The sequence below is a fragment of the Alosa pseudoharengus genome, unplaced genomic scaffold, assembly GCF_046254945.1.
Source record: "Alosa pseudoharengus isolate Yale_2024_CS ecotype anadromous, Long Island Sound unplaced genomic scaffold, YU_APseudo_1.1 YU_APseudo_1.1_scf_19, whole genome shotgun sequence".
NCBI classification, from domain to species: Eukaryota; Metazoa; Chordata; class Actinopteri; order Clupeiformes; family Clupeidae; genus Alosa; species Alosa pseudoharengus.
Genome location: NW_027468657.1, coordinates 15,196,029 through 15,221,410, shown reverse-complemented (window position 1 = coordinate 15,221,410; position 25,382 = coordinate 15,196,029). Strand labels below are relative to the sequence as shown.

General features: G+C 49.4%; 1 protein-coding gene across 1 annotated transcript in view; it reads left to right on the top strand.

The window, feature by feature from the left end:
- Window positions 1-25,382, top strand: part of sorbs2b (sorbin and SH3 domain containing 2b) — a 49,591-nt gene that overhangs the window by 20,060 nt on the left and 4,149 nt on the right. Inside the window, exons 7-25 of the mRNA XM_076292686.1 lie at window positions 319-805; window positions 1,347-1,363; window positions 1,687-2,115; window positions 4,199-4,340; window positions 5,417-5,601; window positions 6,318-6,384; window positions 7,320-7,364; window positions 7,565-7,796; window positions 8,161-8,275; window positions 9,827-9,910; window positions 11,867-11,923; window positions 13,580-13,629; window positions 14,464-14,756; window positions 15,257-17,104; window positions 18,542-18,621; window positions 18,882-18,928; window positions 19,196-19,310; window positions 19,836-19,971; window positions 20,421-20,614. Of these exons, the coding sequence (XP_076148801.1) occupies window positions 319-805; window positions 1,347-1,363; window positions 1,687-2,115; window positions 4,199-4,340; window positions 5,417-5,601; window positions 6,318-6,384; window positions 7,320-7,364; window positions 7,565-7,796; window positions 8,161-8,275; window positions 9,827-9,910; window positions 11,867-11,923; window positions 13,580-13,629; window positions 14,464-14,756; window positions 15,257-17,104; window positions 18,542-18,621; window positions 18,882-18,928; window positions 19,196-19,310; window positions 19,836-19,971; window positions 20,421-20,614 (4,623 nt within the window). The remainder of the gene's footprint in view (window positions 1-318; window positions 806-1,346; window positions 1,364-1,686; window positions 2,116-4,198; window positions 4,341-5,416; window positions 5,602-6,317; window positions 6,385-7,319; window positions 7,365-7,564; window positions 7,797-8,160; window positions 8,276-9,826; window positions 9,911-11,866; window positions 11,924-13,579; window positions 13,630-14,463; window positions 14,757-15,256; window positions 17,105-18,541; window positions 18,622-18,881; window positions 18,929-19,195; window positions 19,311-19,835; window positions 19,972-20,420; window positions 20,615-25,382) is intronic.

The window sequence follows — 25,382 nt, the reverse complement described above, 5'->3', positions numbered from 1 at the left end:
GCTTAGTCCTTTGGCTGCCAACCTAAACATGCCTGCTTTAGGAATTCTGAGAATGACTATGTAAGGGCATTTGAAGGCTAATGCACCATGTCACATATTTCAGGGCCATCTGCTTAGGATATGAATTTACTGAAAAGGGACAAAGCTTGCAATGCTTCACCTATGCCTTTAATAATTGCTGGATATAACGGTTGTATTGACCTGCATTCAGATATTTGTTGACATTTCATTTCTTTGTTGACCTCTTATTTTGTTAAAGTTTTGTTGCCTTTTTGTTTGCATCTCTTTTGTGTTGGTTGTTTTGCTCATTATCTGAAGGTTCCACCCCTACAGAGAGACAGCTTTCAGTTGCCGTCGGCTCTCGGCGGGCGTCCATCTCATCTCCCTCAGTCCACTCAGTCAGGTCATAAAGGCCCAGTGGCCTCCCCCACGTGCTCACCCTTCACACACTACTCCTACACTTTCTCCGAGAGCAGCTCTCGTGGGCCTCTGGTCAGAGGCCGCACTACTACACCAAGCCCAGCGGCTGATGCCAGAGCACTGTCCGTTAACGTTCAGGTGGGAGGAGGAGGGAGCGTCTCCCCAGCCGCAGAGCGACCAGCCACACAGAGTGTGCCTGTTGTCGCTGACCAGCAGCTGACCAGCTGGAGGCCCGACGACCCGCAGCCTGGACGGCATGTGTCTTGCCTCTCCATCCGAGTCAAGCCCAGCCCATCGTCCCAGCCGCGGCGCCCGGAGCCTGTGGTCCCGTGGGCATCGTCCCGTCCACCGCTGCCCACTACCCGGGCACACGCGGTACTCGAGTGTTTCAAACTGTTTTGAGACTAACAAGTACCCACCATTACTTGTTTTACTTACTCATACAGACAGTATGCCGTGCCATATTAGAGCCATATACTTGTCTCGTGCTGTGCCATTGTAGAGCAAACTAACTCATAAAAGACTAATGCTTGTTCAGTAGCTCTCAAAAAGTGAAGCTGAGTGGATTTTTGCAACTCATGGTAAAAAGTTGCTGATGTATGAAGTGCATTGTGAGACAGTTTCAGTCCTAATAATTTCAAATCCCCTGAACTTCTTCCCCCTCTGGGAAAATGTTTCAAAAGTAAGTGGAGATGAAACACAAATCTCTGAAGATTCTCCCAGAGATATAAACAATTAAATGGGAGTGTCAGAGTACATCTTCACACTCTCATGAAAGAGGTTTGCAGAAATGTTAGATTTAGCTCAGATTTCAGAAAGGTTTATGCAAAGAAAATAGGCCACATACATACATAATCCTCTCAGAGCTTTCATACCAAAATGCCTCTCTCCCGTTGTGTTTTCATGTTAATCCATCACACTCTCAGTCTTTTATGCAGCACCAGCAAGGAAATGATGGACTTATCAAATGTGATGTTTTTTTTGTTCCATTACAACATTTTGAACCCTCATTTCTTTTCACAGACCTAACCTTAACAGGCCTTGCCATGCCTTGCCAGTCATGTGTTTCATTGTATTCATTTGCTTAAGTTCACAATTTGCTTTCACTGATCATCACTGATCATCTCTCATGTGGTAGTCACATCTCTCTAGCCTGTGTGATCTCTCAGGCTTTCCTGATGCTCGTGGCTCAGCCATCACGTTTCCCTCTTTGCTGCTTTTCTCCTCTCTTCTCCTCTTCTCCTCTCTCCTCTTCTCTCCGTTTAGCCCGAGGCTTCGTCCACCCGCTGGCCGGCGCCCTCCTCTGCCGTCGCCGTCGCCGCAGGAGCTCCGCAGCCCCCGTGGGGCGTCCCGCCGCCCCCCAACCTCCCCCTCCTCCTCCTCCGCCCCCCGTCCGAGCAGGTGGTGGAGCTCGACGGCCCGTTCCCCCCTCCTCCGCCCCCGCTGAGCCTTCCTCTCGCGGCCCCCCCGGGTGACCCGCGGGCGGCCCGTGGTGGCGGCGCGGCGTCGGCCCTCAGCCAGTACTCGGCGCGCAGCCTGCAGAGCGACGCGTCGGCCGCGCTGCTGGAGGAGCTGCGGGCCTGCCAGGGCTCGGAGGCCGGACGGGGCTCGCGCTCGCGCACCCCGTCCCCGACGCTCAGCCAGAGCTCGGCCCTCACCGACGACACCGCGCTAACCTACGCTAGCTCCGCTAATGTAAATATACACCAGGCTCTTCTCCTTCCACTTCTGCAGCGCTCACGCACTGGCCCTTGGGTCTCTCACCTCCTGTCCTGTCTTGTGGTTTTGAGTTCAAGTCTGCCTCATTTCAGAAGTCATCTCTCATCTCTTTTCAATGTTCCTTCTTCTTCTTTCCTTCTTTTATTGCCATTTTTACTCTTTCTACCACCACTCACTCACTCACTCACTGTTCCAGTTGCTTTCCGTCCTGGTGTCTTTGCTCTCTCTCTATCTCTCTCTCTTTGTCTTCTCCCATTCCTTTTGATATATCCGTCACACATGACACGTTAAGCCTTTGGGCACTGAGCCTCCTCCCCTACTCCATGATTGACAAGTGCTTCCTTTGACACACTCCTAGGTGTCTCCATCCTAAACAGCCTCTTTTTCTGTTTCAGTTGCCTTCCTGCCCCCTCAGGGGAAACTCAGGGCAACTACTAATCACCTTTGCCTTACAGATCCTGCTTCTCCTCAAACCCATAATGTGCTGGTAATCATTGGTGCCAAATTTAGTGTGTGGGGGGGGGCTAACATCATTACTGCAGAGCAAACAACTAACAACTTAATCCTGCTCCTCTCAATCCTTCTTGTCCGTCCTACTAGTGTTTGTTTTCCTCAATCACATTTCCATGCTTCTCTCGTCTTCATTGGACTAAATTAAGTTAACAAGTTAACAAAAAGAGCAGCAGCAACACTGTCCTATAATCATTCATTAATTCTGACTAAACCTATGTTAGCCATGACAGTATGTATGTGTGTCCAGTCACAACACAGCCGACCCCTAATCTTCTCTCTCTCCCCACTAACATCACTGGGTAGTCGGGGTGCTAGTTGTCACTGGGTAAGCCTCTAGAGTCGGGGTGCTAGTTGTCATTGGGTAAGCCTCTAGAGTCGGGGTGCTAGTTGTCACTGGGTAAGCCTCTAGAGTCGGGGTTCTAGTTGTCACTGGGAAAGCCACTAGAGTCGGGGTGCTAGTTGTCACTGGGTAAGCCTCTAGAGTCGGGGTGCTAGTTGTCACTGGGTAAGCCTCTAGAGTCGGGGTGCTAGTTGTCACTGGGTAAGCCTCTAGAGTCGGGGTGCTAGTTGTCACTGGGTAAGCCTCTAGAGTCGGGGTGCTAGTTGTCACTGGGTAAGCCTCTAGAGTCGGGGTGCTAGTTGTCATTGGGTAAGCCTCTAGAGTCGGGGTGCTAGTTGTCACTGGGTAAGCCTCTAGAGTCGGGGTGCTAGTTGTCACTGGGTAAGCCTCTAGAGTCGGGGTGCTAGTTGTCACTGGGTAAGCCTCTAGAGTCGGGGTGCTAGTTGTCACTGGGAAAGCCACTAGAGTCGGGGTGCTAGTTGTCACTGGGTAAGCCTCTAGAGTCGGGGTGCTAGTTGTCACTGGGTAAGCCTCTAGAGTCGGGGTGCTAGTTGTCACTGGGTAAGCCTCTAGAGTCGGGGTGCTAGTTGTCACTGGGTGATTACGCTGATGCTGACAGGCACTGGGCGGTAAAAGGATCACAGGGTGCTGTGCTCTAGTGTAGTTGTTACGAGCCTCACCTCCGCCACAGCAACGCTGATTTGATAAATACGTTGCACAGTTCTAACTGCCACCACAGGGAATGTTTAATGGATATAATTATTCCTTGTGTTTGAGCCTTCTTTTTCTTTCTCTCTCTCTCTCTTTCTCCCTCCCTATCTTTCTCTCCCTCTCTCTTTCTCTCTGTCACACACACATACACACACACACACACACGCACACACACACACACACACACTTCTCTCTCTCTCACACACACACACACACACACACACTTCTCTCTCACACACACACACACACACACACACACACACACACACACACACACACACTTCTCTCTCTCTCACACACACACACACACACACACACACACACACACGCACACACACACACGCACACACACACACACACACACACACTTCTCTCTCTCTCTCACACACACACACACACACACACACACACTTCTCTCTCTCACACACACACACACACACACACTTGTCTCTTTCTCTGCCTTTCCCCTCTCCCCACCTTTCCTTCCTGGCTCAGGGCCAGATGGCGGTGAACGGGAGCCTCGGTGTGCCAGGAAGCAGCCACAGCCTCCACCTCCAGAGGCCTTTCTCTCCGTCTGCGTACCCGCCGCCGCCAGCCTTCAGCCTGTCGCTCCTGTCGGCGTCCCACCGGAGCACCGGTCAGTATCAGCTCCCTCTCCCACTAATCTCAGGAATGCCCACAAAAGCCAGATGGTATTTAGCCTTCGCCAGCGACTGGCAGTTTAGAAACAAACAGCACACATTCCTCAGTGTTTTGCTTTTTAGGCACCTATTCTGGAAAAATCATCGGAGAAATTCCAAACATGCCGCTCAAGCGTTTCTGTTTTTTTTCTCACCTTTTCTGAGAAATGCCACGATGGTGTCGGGCGTCGCTAGCGCTGGGTGGCAGCAGTTGTGAACATTGAGATATCTCTGACCTACCGCACGCACAAGTTATCAGATGTCGTGCCAGGGCGCGGACGTGGTGCTAACCGGCACAGGGGGCACTGCAGATCTCTGCCCGGGCACAGATGGCAGTAATGCCGGCGGGGTGGCTGCAGATGCCTCATTGACGCTGGCTTGGTGGTGCCCCCCACCCTGCAACGAGTGATCGGTCTAATCCCATGCAGCAAGTGACGGGATTAAGTGTAAATCTGAGTGACGGAGTGTTTTTGGCAGGGGAGGGGGTGGGGGGTGGGGGGGGGCAGAGTGGAGGGGAGGGGGCCTGCAGTAGTCGGATTAGTGTGTCTGTGTGTGTGCGTAGAGTTTATGTTTGTGTTTGTGTGTGTGTGTGTGTGTGTGTGTGTGTGTGTGTGTGTGTGTGTGTGTGTGTGTGTGTGTTTATGAGGCTTTCTATTGTCTGAGGATCAGAGCCACAGCCATTTTTTTTTTTGCGGGCCGGGGGGAACGGATTGCGAGATTTTGCTCGCTCACAACATCTCTCCTATTTTCTCCCCATTCAACGCTTCGCCTGGGAGCGGTTCAGACCTGAGCGGGATCTCTCTCTCTCTCTCTCTCTGTCTCTCTCTCTCTCTCTCTCTCTCTCTCTCAAGCTGCTGCCATAATCCCTGTATCATCTATGACAGAGAGGATACACGGACGCCATCTACGCTCTCCAGCAATCAAACATGGGAGCGTGGACTAGTCTAAACAGCACAGCCGCAACCTCCAGTTATCCAACCTGATCGCAGCGCTCAACCCCCCTCCCTCCCTCCCTGCTCCTCTGCCTCCACAGATCCCAGCAGTGGTCCTGTCCAGGCCAGCACAGCCCCCGCAGCTCCTGCAACATCGCCAGCTCCAGCTCCAGCTTCTGTCCAGGAGAGAGAGGAGGAGGCCAGGAAAACACCCTCGCTAAAGCCTCAACACTACACTGGGATTGGCCCCGTGGATGAGTCCGGCATACCTATCGCCATTCGAACGGTCAGTCGTCGTGAATGTTTGAATGAGAGCATCCTATAGAAAGACTTGTTCTGTGTTGTTTTGAATGCTTTGTGTTTGTTTGACTGTATAGCGAAATGTAATGATGCTACTACAGCCAGATGAGACTGAGATTAGGGAGATGTATCACGCTCTGAAGGAAACATCTGTAACATCTGGTAAAGCACTGCATTGCATTCATAAAATGTCTTTTTATAGTGTTTTGAATTGGACAGTTTCCATCCAAGTAAACACCATTTCTTTTTATCTCACTAAAACTCTTGACAAACCAAAAGCAAGAGACCATAAAGTCCTGCATAGTCAATGAATGGCTGTCCACTGGGAGGTGGACATCCATAGCCCACGGCTGCGTCTGTAATTGGTAACTATGGCATTAATCTCGAATCAATCTTTGACCATCTGGATCGAGCCAACCCCCAGAGTCCTGGTTGCAAATAGCTTTTTCCCAGAGAGGGTTTTATTTAGCCTCTGGGAGAATATGGGGGCTGCTAAGTTCAGTGATATTGACAAGCTACCACGGCCAACTGCAGCCTGATAGTGCAGTGTGTCTTCATAACAGCAGTGGAGGGCCTGTATCTTTGATGGGCTTCAGGATGTGTACACAGTGAGCTTTGATAAGCACGACTACAATGTGGTGGCTATTACAACTTTTTTGTTTGTCTTTCCACCTTGTGTTTGCCTCCCCTCTCTCCCTCCAGAGTGTGGACAGGCCGAAGGACTGGTACAAGACCATGTTCAAGCAGATTCACGTTGTACCCAGAACAGGTAAGACTCTGACCACCACATTAAAAACAGTGTTTGAGGGGAGGGGTGGGGGCGTGTTTAGACATAAACCTACCAAAACATCTATTCTGCCATCATCTATCACATACGAGTTCCATGTTTTTTTTTTTTTTCTGGCAGATCTTAAACAAACAATAAGCAAATAGAAATGATGGATGGCTATGGTGATTAACAAGAGGGGCTAACAGAAGCTTAGTGTGTGGATAAGTGGATAATGGCAATCACAAACAGGCCTCCTCAGTGACTGATAACTGACAGTAAATATCCCAAACGAAAAGCTTAGCCACTGTACTATTCACCATACCATGTGGTCAGAATTTGCCACTGCAGAACAACGCATGCGTCTGCACTGCAAGGACTTGCCCAGCATCGACAGAAACGAGCGACAATAAAAAGGCTTTGCTCAGCAGTTGACGGATTACGTTGGGGGGGGGCGGGGGGGCGGGCGGGTGGCATCGTTACTGGAAACTGACTGTGCAGCCCCAACAACGATAACTGCCAGTGCAGGCTGACCCCGTGGATTAGAAGAGGTCAGGGATCAGACCAAATGGACCAGAATGACACACGACCTCGGCCTTCTGTCTGCCTCGTTATCATCCTTTAATTATCTCATTCCATAAGCCTCTTAGCCGTCACTTTATCAAGCATTAGGTGCCAGGCAATTAGTAGATTTACTCCCCTAACTCAACGCAGCAGAGAAGGCCAGTTTGGCTGAAGTCTTGGCTTAAATCCTGTCAATTAGGTTTTGAGCATATTCTTTCTGTCAATGGAGTTTTGAACATATTCCTTCTGTCAGCTAGACTTTAAGCATATTCTTTCTGTCAAAAAGGTTTTGAACTGTTTCTTTCAATTAAGCTTTCAGCATATTCTTTCTATCATTCAGGTTTTGAACATTGTTTTTTTCTTTCATGTTACAGATGATTATGTAAACACACAGAATGTTTATCCAATTAGTAGCAGTGGTAAGTTTCATGTCATTGTCATTTTTCATATTTGTTTTGCTCATTTTTGTGTATATATGTGTCACATAGGCCAAATATCCTCTCCAGTTCATCTTCATGTACTGATATGCACCTTCTGGAATTTCCCCTTGGGGATCAATAAAGTATCTATCTATCTATCTATCTATCTATCTATCTATCTATCTATCTTCTGTCCTCAGAGAAGCGTGGCACTACCAACTCCATCCAGGCCCACCCAGCACCCCAGACCCACACGTACAGACCCCTCCCGAAGAGCGCGTCAGACAACGGCACGTACACCTTCCAGAAGAGCAGCACGCCCTCCCCGGTGCCCCACGCCTCGCCAGCTCCCTCTCAGCCTCACTCTCACACTCACCCTCGGACCCGTGAGCGCGAGAAGGAGCGCGAGCAAGACCTCAGCACGCCAGACATGTGAGCAGGACTTTCCATGCCGACCCCTGACCCCAACCCCAACCTTAACCTTAAGCCCACACATAGACATAGTGAAGATCATGTTGCAGCATTAGGTGAAGCCCAGAGCTCAGGAGAGTATGATATTTCATAGATTCTGTCATATCTGGCGAGTTGAGCCTTTGGTTATCCCTGACTATCCATGAGTATTGTGTACATTAATTGTGTTCCCAGACTGCCTACCTGGGTAACTTCCTGTGTAAAGATAATGGTGTCCTACTCTTTCAGTTGTGACTGTTGTTTTCTTCTTTCTCTCTCTCTCCCTGTCTTTCTCTCTCTCTTTCTCTCTCTCTCTCTGTCTCTTTCTCTATCTCTTTCTTCTCAGGAATGACTGGGGACCTCCTGACCGAAAAGTAGATACTCGCAAGTACCGCGCCGAGCCCAGGAGCATCTTCGAGTACGAGCCGGGCAAATCCTCCATCTTGGAGCAGGAGAGAGCAGTAAGTGGGCTCACTGCATGACAATCCCTGGCTTCTTTTCTCTCTCTTTCTCTCTCTCTCTCTCTCTCTCTCTCTCTCTCTCTCTCTCTCTCTCTCTCTCTCAGCCGTGCGGTCACCTCAGTAGAGAATGGCGGCCGTCTTTTTTTAGGACGCGAGCAGCAGCCGGCGCACTCTGCTGAGCAGCCGCAGCCCTCGTCAGGTGAAGTGGCTGAAATGAGTCACGGATCCTGGGCAGGCTTTTCTCTTGTTTTCTTGTTTTGTTCCTTGTACTCCTGAGTGCACACAGAAGCCTCCTTTCCTTAGGCCCAGGGCTCCTTCTCAATAGCAGGCCTGAGCTGCAAGACACAAGATGGATTCTTAGCCTTGAGTAAGGAGATGGGGGGGGCGGGGGTGGTAATGTCGATACTGATGAGATAGCCACTGCAGCCGCACTGCCTGCCCCTGGTGCCCCTATTGACCCGCAGGCTCAGGCCCACAATGCATCAGTGCAGAGGTTGCTGTTTTTGTTGGTCTCTGAGGAGGCCGTGATATAGAGGCTATCGTGCACATGGCTTAGCTTTTTGTAATTGCTGTATAATGATGTTCACGTAAACTGACGCAAGTGGGGTATGTAAGACGCAAACGTATTATAGATTTACTTCAACATGCAGAGTTTTTAATTACAGTATGTTGTTAGAAATGCAATCACAAAACACTGGTGAGCATATCAAACTCCCTGTCAAGAGTTAATTTCCCACAGGCTGACCAAGCATGCATTACATTTGGGATTTGATCAATTAATCAATCTGGCATTAGAATCACACCCCAAAGTAATCAGGCTGTTTTGTTTTGTTCCTGCCTCTGTCACTCTGTAGAGGAGTGTTCCCGCACACCTCTTTGGTACACAAGTTCCCAGAAGTGGAGTAACTCAAAGTCAGCCTTCAGAGGGCTTCCGCCTCCTAAGATGATGCATAGCTTCATTACTTATTGCATAGTTGCTGTAGTATTGCTCCCAGCCACAGACTTTGACTGCTTGAAATTCCTCTCATCACATGATCAGTGGAATTCTGAATCTGTACAAATGTACTAAGTTGCACAGGCATCAAGGGGGTGTAGCGCACACGCCAGAGGGAGGGCGTGTTCTTCTGTCAATGTTTCTGTTGTGTTTTTTTGTGCACAAAGGCAACAAATCCTCAGTGCCACACTGCCCCCTGGTGGATTGATTGTGTTTGTGCAACAGAATGTCAAGCCTCAGTGGTCTATGAAAAAGAATCCGCATTGGAAAAACTGCATAATTCATTAAAAAAAAAAAGATGGATGTCTCTAAAGAGACGGGTTCTGAAGTTGTACAGTAATTAATCAGCAGACTCCGTGGACCTGCATAATTAATCAGTCCCTCATCCTTCATCTCATTTCTCTGCTGTCTTGTTTTATCACAAAACTTACCGTGTGTCTCTAAGTGTGAGCATGTGTGTGTGTGTGTGAGTGTGTGAGTACATACTGCTCACTTCTGTCATTTTTTCTCCTTCTCCTCTCTCTCCTTCTCGTCCCTCTCTCCCTCCCTCTCTTCAGACGGGTCACATAGACCTAGATGAGTTAGACTTAGAGAATGAGCCCTGGTATAAGTTCTTTTCTGAGCTGGAGTTTGGACGGCCGGTAAGTGGCCTGCAGGCTAGCTGACTGTGTGTGTGTGTGTATGTGTGTGTGTGCACTTCTCAGGCTTGTGGTATATCTGCAGAGACAGGCAGCACTTAGATGGCTGCTTTGTTGTGTTGAGAATGCATGCAGCTGGATATTGCACTTTGAATAAGTACTGATCTAGTCAAGTCAGAGGCCATTCAATGTGCTTTACATAAACAAAAACAAACATGCATAGCTGATAAAAGCATAGAAAGGCAATAGTCAAAGAATAGTTTAAAAGGTAAAGATCATAATAAAAAAGAAAACATAAAAAACGCACAAGGTAAAATCGTTTAAAAAATAAAGAATGATTAAAAAGACAAAATAAAAGACACAAGATAGAATAATTTACAGGCAGATTCAGAATTTGTAACTCAGTGCAGTTAGCAGAAGGCACCTGAGAACTGTTTTGTCTTAAGTCGAGATCTAGGTTCATCTGTGTCATATGTTCTCTGAACAAGTACTGATCTAGGTTCCTCTCTATGTCATATGTTCTCTGAACAAGTACTGATCTAGGTTCACTCTCATTATGTTTTCTGACACATGAATTTCTTTCATTTGAGGGACAGGGTTAAAGCCTATGAAGAGACAGAAATTGTAGGCCCTTGAAGCATTATTTGACCACTATTCTCTATTCTAGCTGTGTGTGTGTTTTATGTACAGAACCCAAATGTGTCTTGTTCTTGCACGATGGCCAATACTGTAATACAGGCGTTAGTGCCTCCAGTAACTGTTTGATATGAAGAAAAATGACATAGATCAGTACTTTGTGTGGAGTGAGTTTTTGCTTTTGAACATGTAGACTGTAGATCACCATTACCATGTCAAAACTGATTGTTGTGGTTGATATTGCTGGTGTGTGGTGAGACCTAAAATGGCAGTCGAAAAGGAGCACTCAATATTTGGCACAGTTGACCATGCACACTACCATGGTGTGGTAGTACACAAAAACAAATGATCATGTCAGCTGAAATGGAGAAAGCCTGCTCCCTCCCTCTGCCATGTTAGTCAACTGTGTTGTACTTTAAAGCTGTGTGACGCTAAAGTGTGTGTTGATCACAGGAGCACTAGAATAGTGTGTATGATTGCCACAGCTGTGTGTGTGTGTTGAGCGCACAGGAGCACTAGAATAGTGTGCATGATTGCCACTGTGTGTGTGTGTTGAGAGCACAGGAGCACTAGAATAGTGTGCATGATTGCCACTGTGTGTGTGTGTGTGTTGAGCGCACAGGAGCACTAGAATAGTGTGTATGTGTGTGTTTGCTAGAAAGTGGCGTGTGTTCATTATGGGACTTTTAGCGACAGACCTTTTGAAAGGGTGGCTGAAAGGGTCACGCGATCGCCAAGTTGCATGTGTGGCTAACACTTGGATTCAGCTGCGCAGTAATCCCGTCTTTTAAACAAAAAGGTGAAGATGAATTAGATGACCAAATGCACTCGTTACTCGTTTTTCCTGCAAACCCTCTCAACAGGCCCTTTGAGTTTGACCCTTCTGTCCTCTGCAAGTGTTTGTCTTCATTATTCGGACTAGGACATTGCACCTAAACATAGGACTGGTAACTGGACAACTAAAAGAGAAACACATGATTCTATTTATCTCCATTGTAAGACTTGCACAGATACGTATTAAAATACACACATTTTACCACTTTGAGCTAATTTGCTTGTGTGATACTGTATGTGCTGTGACCTTGTGTGTGGAAGTAGTCACACTAGATTAGCATGTTTTTGGTTTCCACTTGGTCATGTGGTGTGTGTTTATGTGTGTGTGTGTGTGTGTGTGTGTGTGTGTGTGTGTGTGTAGCACCTCTCTAAGTGTACTGAGCGGTCCTGGGTTGTGTGTAACTGTCCTTGTTTTCTTCCCCTGCATTGACTTCATGCCATCTCATCCCGTCTCCTCTCTGTCCTCCTGCCCATCTGTTCTGGCCAAAGCCTCCCAAAAAACGCCTCGATTATAACCCAGAGAGTGTACATCGAGCCAAGGCAGAGGTAAACAGTGTGTGTGTGTTTGTGTGTGTGTGTGCGTGTGTGCGTGCGTGCGTGCGTGAGAGAGAGAGAGAATGTGTGTGTGCGCGCGCATTTGACAAAGACAATCCCAAAGAAAGAGAGACAGAACGAGCACCACAGACATTTTAAAGTAATAAAAGAAGCTGCAAGTGTGTGGAGCATTAAGAAGCTACACCACATCTTCTCTAATGAAACTTCCTCTCCTCATTTGCTCATCAAGGTCCATTGCCAAGTAAGGTGCATGTTTGAGAATGTAAATATCAAATTCCTTAATTGATTACAACTTGCATTGGCTATCCTCTAATGTAGAATGAGGAAGTGCCTCAGTCTGTTCCAATTCACGCCAGTGTTTCTGTCTGAGTGTTTCTCCAGAGTGGCTGTAGCAAGTCAGGGGACCTGTTGACATTCTGTTGAAGTGTGCTGCTCTCCTGCGTGGGGTTTCTGGATCACATTACACACATCACAAGTTTTTTTTTTTTTCTGTCCATGCAAAAATAGCCAGCTCGCATTTCCAACATATTGAAAGTCGTGTCCTTTATTGTTGTCACCAACAGTGCATTTCCCCATGGGGGAAATAATCAGAAACCTTGCACTGTAATGAATGTGTAGAACATATCCATTTGCAAATGCATTTCCTTTTGGATTGATTGGGACTGGCTTGCATTAGCGGAAATGCCGCTAGAATGTTGCATTCAATTTGAAAATTTTTTCCGCAGTAGAAACCCACAGCATGGTCAAAATGATGCCCTACAGTTCAGAGCAAAGGTAAAAACAACAATTTGACTGTGTGAGAGAAACACAGTGTGTGTCGAGGGGTGTCTACAATCACAGTTATGGTTGGACGTCTGCCACAGGACCCATAGAGGGCGCTCCTTAACGTGGTGGCGCGGGGGCTTTGCGGCCCAATTAAGAGCCGGCTTGAGGGGCCAACTGCCACTTAGGAACCCATATTTATGTTGCCTTCCCACAAATGTGTCACAGCCGCCGCCGCCGCATTCCGGCTGCCACACATGGTGGGGCCTACTTATAACACGGTGGTTTAAAAAAGACACACACAGTGACCGAGGGGTCCACTGCCTGTGGAGAGGGAGAGAGAGAGGGAGAGGGGGGAGAGAGAGAGAGAGGGGTGAAAGGAGAGGAGTGGAGAGAAGAGAAGAGAGAGAGAGGGGTAAAAGGAAAGGAGAGGAGAGAGGGGGGCGAGGGAGAGAGGGAGCGAGAGCAGGGGGCCTGTTCAGTAGCTGCTGATCCTGCCCTAGGGCCTCGACGAGAAAGGGGGGAAATGATTGTCTACTCCAGCCATGCGTACAAGGAGTTCCCCGCCCTGTACGACATCGCAACGCTGGTAAGTGGAGGCACGCGCACGGGAGGGAGGATTCTCAGAGGTTCTTATTGTTTTTTTTTTCTTTCATCCTATAAGAATAGGCAGACATGTTGAGACCGCCAGACAAAGCAAGGGTTGAGATGTTGTTGACACCACTGGGAGAATCCAGCAGGCAGTGTCTTCAGAGGAGCTCCAGTGCTTTCACAAGCAGCCTCGGCTGCCAATTAAGAGGCTGCGTTTTACTCCAGTGAGGCAGACATGAAGTGAACTGTTAGAGAGAGGAAGTCACTGTTGTTTTGTCGGTGATTTTCTTTCAGGCTCCCCTGTATCCAGCCCCAACAGAGCAGAGTCTGGAACGACCATCAAGGTAAGCCAAGTCTGCGCTTTCTCTCTTATATACTAACGTTGTGAGAACATTTAGATTAACATTTAGATTGTGTTTGTAAATTATATTGCACTTGCATTTGCCCTATAAATATACTGGTTTGTGTGTATATATTGGTTTGTGGGTGTGTGTGTGTGTGTGTGTGCGCGCGGTGCATGTGCATGTGGTGGTTTGAGGACATTTGGACTCCACATTCCTGTCAGAGCCTCCTAGCAGTTTGGCCCTGTCATGACCAATGATATATGTCGCAATGTTCCCAGAGTGTGTGTGTGTTTGTGTGTGTGTGTGTGTGTGTGTGTGTGTGTGTGTGTGTGTGTTGTACATTTCACCTCTCTGGTGCAGGTGCAGTTTCAAGCCAGCTGTGGCCACAGTTGAAGTTATTTTATAAATCCATTGTGAGAGTTACAAATGAATACAAGCATATAATGTTACTGCAAGTTTTTAATGGAGGTGCAAAATTGCTACTATAATGAGTCCTAGTCCTTTTTGTAGTGTACAGTACATATGACTGCAGGTTGTAGACCTTGTGAGGTGACATTATGATCTCTTACATTGTGTTTCAGATTTAACAGAAATACCCTCAGGCTTTGTTCCAATTTATTCAGTTGGTCCATGTGTTACTGTGTCTGATTATGACAAACAACACAAGAGACAATCTCCCCGTCACAGAATTATTAAACCATAGTCTCACAAGATGCCATATTGTCATGTAGTTAAACAGTGTTGCATGAATATTTACAATAAACATTACTGTCATGTGTTACTGTAGTAAATGTACTCATAATACCTTATTCTTATCATGCCCTGTAATCGTAGTTCTGCCAGTGACAACCGTAAGAGGCGGAAGTCGGAGCCGACGTCCAGCCAGCCGCGGCCGCACAGCAGCCAGAGTGTGCCCCAGAGCGTTAGCCACCCAGGCTCCCTCCTCATCGCCGAGACGCCCCGCGCCGGCTTCGCCCAAACCGCCGAACCCCCCCGTGCTGGCTACGCCCCGATCGCCAACCCACCACGGAGCGCCTACGCCCAGAGCACTGAGCCGCCCCGCGCCGGCTACACCCAGAAGAAGCCCCTGAGCAGCTCCACCTCCTCCTCCCCCGCCAGATCCAAAGGTAAGCAGCGGCGTGACCTACATTCTGCTCTTCAGAAGCAAACAAACAACAACTAACCCACACCACAACAACAACAACAACAACAACAACACGGCTCACTGGAGAGAGAGGGCGAGCTGGGGGGGGGGGGGTGCATTTACAGAACAAAAGGAAAGCACAGTCATGTAGCAGTGTTTTGCATTTTAACACAAAGAAAGGGAAATCTCTGTTAAAAAAGGGGTCTCTCCACCCCTACAAGCATTAGCTCTTGGGATGAATAATTTAGTGTTTATGATGGAGTCGTGGTGAGTCTAGCCTGTGGCCTTTCAATAGTGGTCTTTGCTGCTTCAAAGGGAGCTTGCCTCTCGCGTAGTCATAGTCTCTCTCCAGTTCTGCTCCTGGGTAGAATATTCTCTTGATCTCTTGATGCCACTGGCCAAGTCTACCCCTGCGCACCTGTTAATGTCTTGTTCGTGTGTGTCTCTCTTCTTACCATGCTGCTCTTGTTGGATGCCTTTAAGGTGGGGACTTTAGCACTATGTATTCAACCGCTTTCAATGGCTTAAGTCACGACCCAGATAACTTGCATGACTCCATCCCCCCGTGTCAGAATGTGGACCGAAGCGACGACGGGGCCTCTGTCGTCCCCTTGTCGGTCTCGGGAAGCTCTTCTCATCTCGAGAACGGCTGGCGCTCGGACCAGCTCGAGTCGGATTCCTGGAGCGGTGGCGTCGGCGGCGGCTCAGAGGAGGGGACGTCGCCCAAGCTCAAGTCCAGGAGCTGCGACGACCTGCTGACGGAGGATGTGGGCAGGGGCGCTGAGGAGAACCAGGTGCGGTCAGAGAGCACTGGCTCGCTCCGGCACGCCGCCAGCCAGGAGATGAACGGATCCTGCGAGGGTCCGGACAGGCACCGGGAGCGCGTCCGGCACCGGTCAGCGCACGACACTCCGGGCTTCCTCAAGCTCTACCGGCGGATGCACCACATCAACCGGCGCGACATGATCAAGTCCGAAGTCATCTGCTCGGTCAAGGCGCGCATCCACGACTACGAGCGCGAGCAGCGCAAAGACCGCTCGCCCGACGCACGGGGCGGTGGCAACAACGAGGTTCCCCAGAACATGGTGCCAAACCGCATCTCCCAGTTCGAGATGATGATCCAGAAGTCCAAGTCGATGCCCAACCTGGGGGCCGAGGGCGGCCGGTCGCGTCCACCCTCGCGTCCGAGCACCAGCCCCAAGCGCAGCTTCTCCACCGACTCCTTCTTGGACGAGGAGCCGCCAGCCAGGAACCCGCCGGAGGGTCGGCCCCAGTGCCCACGGGTCAACGCCCACCCTCCTCAGCCGCCACCGCCCGCGCTGCCGCTGTCGCTTCCGACGCCCGTGCACATCCACATCACGGCTGACCACCTGCGTCTGCCCGTGCCTCCGCCGTCCCACCACCAGCACGACTACTCGGACAGCGAGCAGGACGCCGTGGTGTCCGACCTGAGCGACTTCATCCAGATCGAGGGCTCGTCGCTCTGCAGCGAGAGCGACTTTGACCACTGCTCCTTCACGTCGTCAGAGAGCTTGTACGCGCCCGGGCACAACCACCTCCATCACCACCACCAGCCACACCACCACCACCTCCGTCCCCACCACCACCACCACCACCACCAGTACTTCCAGCACCACCGACAGTTGGTCAGCACCTGCAAAGGCAACTGCCCAGCGTCCTACACGCGCTTCACCACCATGCTGAAGCACGAACGGGCCAAGCAGGACCACCGGCACCAGCAGCACCAGCAGCACCAGCAGCAGCAGCAGCAGCTGCGGGTGGAGGAGGCCGACTCGGGACTAGACAAGCTGGCCTTCCTGGTCAGCCCCGTGCCATTCCGCCGTAAGAAGGCCTCGTCGTCCGCCGCCCTCCGACACGGCCGCCTGCCGCGGTCCAAGAGCTCGGTGTACGAGGCGCTGGACTCGGCCCTGAAGGACATCTACGACCACATCCAGGCGGAGAAGCGCCGCGGCAGCCTGCCCGACAGCACCATCCTCCGCCGCCTGCTGGCCGAGCTGCTGCCGGACGTCCCCGAGCGCCACTCCTCGCTCGGGGCGCTCCTGCGCGGGGCGTCTGGCAGCAGTGGCGGCGGCAGCAGCCCGTTGCCGCGGCGCCAGAGCCTGAGCCCCGGCCAGCGCTACCGCCACCCTCAGCCGGACGGCATGGCCAGCCAGGACTGGGGCCCGCCGGAACTCTCGCACCGGCTGCCCCGCAGCGTGTCCTGCCACGCCCGCACGGAGCGCACCCACGGCGGCAGCAGCGGCGGCAGCGTCACTCGACAGGAGGGCCTCTTCCTCCTCAACGGCTCCTGCTCCGAGCACGGCTATGAAGGTGGATCAGAAAAAAACAACATTCAGCTCCACTCTCCCAACCCCCCCCCCCCTGCCCTCTTCTCCATCCCAAATCAACACAAGCACCCCTCCCATTGCCACCTGCCTGCCCCTTTCTCTTGTGTTTGAGCTCTGTCCATTACTCTCTCCGTCCAGTCTCAGCCCACTCCCCACTCTCCTCTCCGACATTGCCATGCTCCACCTTGTGCCCCTGTGAATGTGCTTGAGTAGTTTGAACTGAGGATTTGCCCCTGGGGGGAAAAAAATGGCAAAGCATGACTCCATCTCCCATCAGCCCTCATCTCTAAAGCACATGAAGGAAGCCTCTGCATCACTCGGTTCAGCTGGTGATATTTGTGTTGTTTTTCATCCCCGTCATTTTTCAATGCCATTTGTTTTTGCTCTGTTTCATTTAGCATTTGAAGTTCCTTTGGTTTGTTTGTTTTCCTCATGTTGTTGTTTTCTTTTTGGTGTTTTTTTATTTGTGAGGATGTGATGTCATGTGTCATATTGGTGTGACTTTTCTCATCATTTACATATTTTGTGTGAGTCTGTGAGGGGGTGGGGGTGGGTGCAATTCTGTACCAGAGGTTAACTACATCAAACAAGCCAGCCACCATGTTTGAATCAAGCACACAACTTTCACTTTCAAGGAGTCAATGAATAGAAATGTGCCAGGCAGTTTAAAATAAATAGTATGAGACGCTTAGCTTACACAACAAACCTCTTCTATTAGCATATTCAGTTGTTTCTTACTTCAGACAATATTGATCTAAACAGCCCCTAACCCCCTTGAGAGGGCATTCAGCTTAGTATTGGTCCAGCATGCACACTTCCGTTTTAATTGGTTTTAAATACATGTCAGGATATATCTGATTGCTGTTTGTTAGTGATTGACAGCTTGCTCGCCGGTGGGGCTCTGTGCCAAGTCCCTTTAAGCAGATTGTCCAGAGCAAGGGGATGGACCGCAGAGCTGCTGGCACAGAGTCCAGCTCCCTATACTGAGCCCGCTGTATAAATACACTTGTTCCATGCTGAAGATCCATTTCCAGCAGGTCGAGAGTATAAATGGGCCTCCCCCCTGCATGATAAAGTAGGCAGAGTGTGGTTTAGCCGAGGTAGGGGAGATGTTGGAGTGGGCCAAGATCACCTTCACCATGCAGCACGTCAGACTCAGTAGGTCAAGGCGAGTGTGTGAGGGCGGCAAGGGCTTTTGGGAAACGACATGTTGTTTTTGTTTTGTTTTTCTCTAGTTAATTCATCACTCCCCTTCATACTTCACCCCAGATGCACCCCCCACTTATGACCTTTTCCTTTGTGCATACCGTTCCCCTTACGCATGTTGCTGTACGGTGCTGCTTGGCAACTAGAGGAAAGGCAAAACGCACCCTTTAAATGCGAGCTTTACCAACGCCTCTCGATTTCCCTCCCGATCCAGAACCTTCCCAGGACTACTCGTATCCAGATGTGGGACGCTACACTCCTCAGAGCAGGAGACCAACGCCAGAAGCAACAGAGGTAAGGCGATCTCATTTCACATGCCTGCCATAGGCTCTCGGTGCGTTCGCCAGTTCATGTCACAGTCAAGCTAGGTATATTCTCATTAGATAACACTGAGGTAAAATACCTGATACTTAAATTGTAACGAGTGATAATAAATCGAGGTAGACTCATTTAGATGAGATTGCACTGGAGCGAAGACTATGACATGTATCAGCATAGTATCCGGCTTGGTTTACATCTCCATGTTGTATGCACTATTTATATGCTCTCCACAGAAACAACCAGCCAGAGCAATATATGACTTCAAGGCCCAGACTGCAAAGTAAGTCAACTCAGTCAACTAAATCATACAAAATGTAAAGACTGACCAGAAAATATTAAGTAATAACTGATTAATTCATTCATTCATTTGTTCTCTCATCCATAACTTTCATCTTGTACAGGATTATTCACTCCTGCTCTGACCTCACATATGATTTGCAATTTGATGTATGACTGTGTAGTAGTGATACATGAAACGATGTACACCAACAACTGCATTGTTCCGCCTCCTCCTATAACTCCATCTGCCCTGCATTGTGCTTCACAGAGAGCTTACTTTTAGGAAGGGTGACACGGTGTACATCACACGACAAGTGGACCGCAACTGGTATGAAGGAGAGCTGCATGGCCGGACGGGCATCTTCCCCATCACCTACGTGGAGGTTGGTGGGCTCTCACTGCCCATTCACACTGCTCTGTGTGTGAGCGCAGTAGTTTATATATAGGCATATGGGACAGGAGCGCCATCACTATGGTTGAGTATGTGCTCGGACTACCAAAGCAGGGACTCTGGCTCTCTGGTGTTATGGTCCGTCATAGTGCTGCTCTGGCACCCTGTGGGTCTTGGTTTGTGGCTTGCTACAGGAGAGAAAGAATAAAACAGAAAGAAATTCAAATGAGTCATTAATTATCATTTGTCATCGTTATTAATTAGCCTAGCCTTTATGAACACTTGAACTCTATAACTTACCTTTAATTTTGAATCATGTGTTGCCTCGATTTTTTATTCTACAATATTTACTACTTTGAGTATGTGATAAAGAGTTATACAAATAAAATGTATTATTATTATTATTATTATTATTATTATTATTATTATTATAAATATTTCAGTTTAATTTCCCAGGTGCATGCGTCCTCTTGTGTCTGATAGTGTTTGCTCATATCGGCTCCATCTCCCTCCACAGAAGATCTCTCCGTCTGAGAGGCAGCAGCCAATCAGGCCCCCTCCCCCAGCCCAGAGCCGAGAGATCGGGGAGGCCGTGGCGCGCTACAACTTCAACGCCGACACCAACGTGGAGCTCTCTCTGAGGAAGGCAAGGCTTTGGTCTCCGTCTGGTTTTTTTTTTTTAGTGATAGCTCACACAGTTTAAGATTTGGCTGCAAGTGCTAGGATACTGTGTGTTTATGGGCTTTCTGGTCTATCATGGGGGATGCTTGATAATTCACAGTGTCAATAAAATCACATTTAGGAACAACTAAAAGATGTGTTCTGATGTTCTCACTTGTTGAACACCTGTTCAAATATAGCAGGTCACAGACATCAGCCTTTGGGCAAGGCACTGTCTTTCACACATCTAATGTGGCTGATCAGTGACCTTCAGTTTAACAAGGGGGGTTATTCAGGGAAGTGTGAGTGTGTGTGTGTCTGTGTATGTGTGTGTGTGTGTCAGCATCAATCATGCCTTGCAATATACAGTAAACGTTTTAAGACTGAAAGAAAGGAAGTAAGGACAAAAGCTTTGGTCTGAAAGATCTGTCCCATCCTCTGTAGGGTGAGAGAGTCATCTTGCTCAGGCAAGTAGATGCCAACTGGTTTGAGGGCAAGATCCCTAGCACCAGCAAGCAGGGCATCTTCCCCGTGTCATATGTGGACATCGTCAAGAGGTCATCCACCAACGCCAAGGACAGCACGATACCCCAAAGCCACTCGTGCGACAGGGCTCTCAGCGCAAGCTCCACCAGGGTAAGGCAATCTTCTCACCCAAAGTTCTACACAGCTCCATTTCTGGGACTTGTGTTACGACACAAGTGAACATGGGTTTGTTTGAGTTCAAGCCCAGTTTTGAAATGCAAGTCTTGTCTGTCAGAGTCTGGTATCACTTGTCGTTCATATGAGATTGAACATACCTGGAACAAATTTGACTGATCTGATTTTATGTAAAGATACAGTTTACATAACTTTCAGAATGGTGTAACTAAAACATCGGTTGGTTCAGTAAATGGTCATTTCAGTAGGGCACTATTGTAGTGGGGCTTTACAGAAAGCCGTGATTCATACCTAGTGGGTGTGGGGAAGGGGGGACATCACCGATTGACCCACGTTCTATTCCAGAACCTGCCGTTGCAAGTTTGTGTTGCTTTGGATAAAACCGTCTGCTATATATTAATTAAACCTTATTTTGTATAGATGTGTAGTTTGAACTAGATGCTTTAGATAAAATTTCATATAATGTTTGTCATTACAAAAATGTATTACAGGACAGTGGTGATTGTGGTTATTGTACAATCACACTTATAAGAATGTGCAGATTCAGAATGCATTGCAATGCAGAATACAAGAATGAGAGTTCAGTTTTATAACGCTAAGGTATGCATTGTTATACCTTCGGTCAAAAGCACAGGGTCATTTGTGCATTAAAGTGAAGCAATGAAAAGTCATGGGCCCTTTGTTTGACTTGCCAGCTATCAGCGATCGGGTAGCTCTTACCTGTCTCGACACTGAGCTGAAACTTAACACCAGATCAACCCCGGCCATGTCGGAATTTCCTCAAATGATATAAGATTCAGTGTCCCCCTTAGTCTTGGTGAAGTTAACATGATATCCTCATTATATAGCTATAATTGAGGTGATAATTCCCTCTGAGCAGCAGAGAAGTCACTGAGTAGCTAGTGGCCTAATCCAATCCTCGGCTCGCATGACTGAGGCGAGACGAGGAGCTGGATTAAGCCTGATTAATGATTCAGTCGTGCCTCGGGAGGGCTTGATTCTAATTACGGTCCTGTATCGAGTCACTATGTGATGTGACGAGCCGAGGAGTGAGTTTGGCGTCTATAAGTACCTACGGCAGCATGCGTCATGATCAGCACAGGGACTTTTTTTCTGTTTTTTTTTTTTTTTTCTGTTGCAAATGATGCATCATGGTTGATTAAGATTAGGATTGTGTTTCTTTCCTCAGGCTATGTGGAATGTAGAAGCAGAATAAAGCTGAAAGCAGAGAGACTTTGCATTTAAAATAGCTCGTCATCCTTATTATCAGCAGAGCCAGAGGCAATGCCATGGAGACCTCATTTTGTGTAAGCAGCTCCTGCTACTGGTAAAAGAGCGCTTAGACTTAAAGCATGTCAAGGCAGACTGCAGAGTGTTGGGTTCTACCGTATGTTTAGACTGTCATCAAAAACAAGCTTACATGATCATGAGGAATGTCTTTATGACACTTTCTGTGAATTATTATTACCGGTATTATTGTTTTAGTGCATCTGTGTTCTTCCACAGATGAAGTAAGTGAACACTACAATTGGTTTGATGCTACTTGAAAGCAGAATAGAGAGGGAGTTTGAAACTTGCATATTGGGACACTGTTTAAGTTGGAAATTCAGTCCTAATTTTCAACCATGGTAGAACTCAGTCCTTTTTTGTTCCAGTGAGCACATTTTAGATAAGGGTGGCATTGTGGGTTTTTGCCAAATTTGCCCCTTGGTGTAACTGGGCCATGTGTTTCCATAGCGACTATCTATGAATCTCTTCCCCTATTCCATGTGTTCACTCTTTCTTCATTGTATTTGCTTTTCCCCTCCTCTCTCTCTCTATCTCTCTATCTCTCTTTCTTTCACATCTTTCTCTGTTACCCCCTTCCTACACCCCACCCCGACAGCCATCCTCTGTACGCTCTTGCTCTGCTGCCACGTCCCCCGCCCCGTCCATCCATCGGGTCACCTCCCCCTCCCGCTCCCCGGCACTCCCCCAACAGCGGCCGTCCCACCTGCAGGCGGTGACCAGTGAGTGGCTGGCGCTCACGCTGGGCCTCTCCCCGTACGGGACGCCGGCCCCCACCCCTCCCCCGTTACCTGCCAGCCTGCGGTCCGAGCTGGAGGCCCTGGAGGCCCTGGTGTCGCCGTCGCCTGCCCCCTCCTCCTCCTCTGCGCTGGGGCCCTCGCCGGCGCCGCTGTCCTCCACGCCCGGCAGCCTCACGCCGGGGCCCAGGGAGGGCCACTTCATCCCCATCGGCTCTCTGAAGGGCTACGCCTGCTCGCCGGAGCCCACCCCCTCTCCGCAGCCCTACCTGGCCTCTGCCTCCTTCACGCCCTCCCCGACTTCGCCCCTCGTGTTTGACATTGACCCCGCGTTCGGCAGCGTCATTGAGTTGGTCCCCACCGCCACTACCAGCAAGCCCACAACAACAGGCTCACTCTCACCCACACTGGAGCAGCAGCCCTGGAAGAGTCTGACTCCCGACGAGAAGACCCTGGAGCCTCCGAAGTCGCCCTCCCCTCCAGCCAGCGCCTTTAGCCCCATAGAGCTGGTTGTGTACGAGCCCAACGAGAGACCCCAGGAAAAGACCCAGGAAAGGCTTGTTGAGAGTCCCCTCGAAAAGTCCTATGAGAGACCCCATGAGAAGACCCAGGACGAGATCCAGGAAAGGCTTGTGGAGAGTCCCTTCGAGAGGTCCTATGAGCGACCCCATGAGAAGACCCAGGAAAGGCTTGTGGCGAGTCCCTTCGAGAGGTCCTATGAGCGACCCCATGAGAAGACCCAGGAAAGGCTTGTGGCGAGTCCCTTCGAGAGGTCCTACGAGAGCCTCCAGGCACAGCCCCACCTGGGGCACCACGAGGCACCCTTGAGCCAGGACGCGCTGCTGGCTTCTGGAGATGCCGACGACGAGGAGTGTGAGGAGGTGAAGTCCATCATCAAAGGCAGCCAGCTGAAGCAACAGCAGCTGCAAGCGAAGGAGGAGGAGGAAGAGAAGGAAGGCTTTTACTTGCTGGGCTCCGACTTCACCGAGGAGTTCCCCCAGCTCTTCATCGAGGAGGAGCCGGGCGAGGGGAGCCGGACAGCGGCCAGCGACCTTTTGACCTCAAACACTTTCACACCTGTTCGTACTGAGGCCTCAGAGCGAGAGGTAGCTAGCCCCTGGCATGCGGAGCCGCTGTGGTTATGTTTGCGCCTGTCTTCTTCGTGCTTGCACTAACCCCGCAGAGTTTTACGTGTAACCTAACACTAGTGATCAGCGCAGTCCAGAGTTTTACGTGTGAGTTTTACGTGTAACCTAACACTAGTGATCAGCGCAGTCCAGAGTTTTACGTGTAACCTAACACTAGTGATCAGCGCAGTCCAGAGTTTTACGTGTAACCTAACACTAGTGATCAGCGCAGTCCAGAGTTTTACGTGTAACCTAACACTAGTGATCAGCGCAGTCCAGTTGTTTGGTCGTCCTTCAGTCCTGTTCAAGTGAGCATCCTAACATGTTGGTACTATTTTGCTTTGTCTTGCTGAAGTGTTGAGGCATTGGCTTGGAGTGTTTTTGTTGTTGTTGTTGTTTTTGTTCATTTGATTGGTCTGGTTTGGCTTAACGTTTGTGGCCGTTTTGGTTGATGTATGAGCATACGGTTTAAATGGCATCTCCCTTTTCCCATCCCCTCACCAGGCTACGGTTACCCAGGGTGCATCACTCCGCCTCTCGTCCCCTCCTTCCCAGCAGCCCCTGCCCCCCGCACGGGGTGTCTCTCCCAAATCCTCCCCCTCCTCCCCCCGCTCCACCCCACCACTCCCTGGTGTGTCGCAGTCCCCCCCTCCTTCCTCCAAATTCTCCCCCCACCCGGAACCCAGATCCCCCAAGGTCAAGGTAAAGCCAGAGTGCAGTGAGTCTTCTGTACGTGTGTGTATGTCCATAGTCTTTCCTGCGTATATACTTGCCTTTAACACACTTCAGTGTAGTTTACATCTGATTAATATTGTAAGCTCTCTAACACTTTTGTCATTTCATAGTGATGGACGGCTCTCCCACAATGTCGGTGTATGTCAAAGTCCTGAGAAGCCAGCAAATCTAGCAATAACTCCTCCAACAAATCTCAAAATAAGCCCTTTATTCTGTAACGTGAACGGGAATGTTTGTCTTTCTAAACACAGCTTACTTTTCCATTTGTGTCCATTGTTTGGGAGGGTTTCTGACACTGCTATGGCAACATTAAGAGCTGAAGCACCAGTCTGTTATATGGAGCTATTATTAGCCCCATTGTAGTAGCACATATTTACCCCTCAGCCTCCTCTGGGTGTCCTTTGCCCTGTGTCGGATTCCACACAGCCTATTTCTGTACGGCTGGCGTGAGGCTCACAAGCCTAGCCCTCGCCGCTCAGGTCAACGGACTGGAAACCCTCGCTAGCGTGCCACAGAGCACAGACAGCACCATGGGTCGTCAGAGTCCAGCGTGGCACCGCACGTGAGGTCAGGGTGGCAGTTATGTGTGTCGTCCCATTTCAGGACAGATTAAAGGCAGATAAATCAATAACAAGTTTTAAAAGTGCTGTTTGATATAGTATGGAGAGGTGCGGGATTGATGGGGAAACGTGTAGTGTTTGCGATTAGAGATTTGAAACGTGTAGTGTTTGCAATTAGAGATCTGAAGACACCAATTTCCTTACTGTGTATGAAGCATGAGTTTGAAGAACTGCGTGTCACACACTGTGTGTGTGGGTGTGTCTGTGCACATGAGTGTGTGTGTGTGTGTGTGTGTGT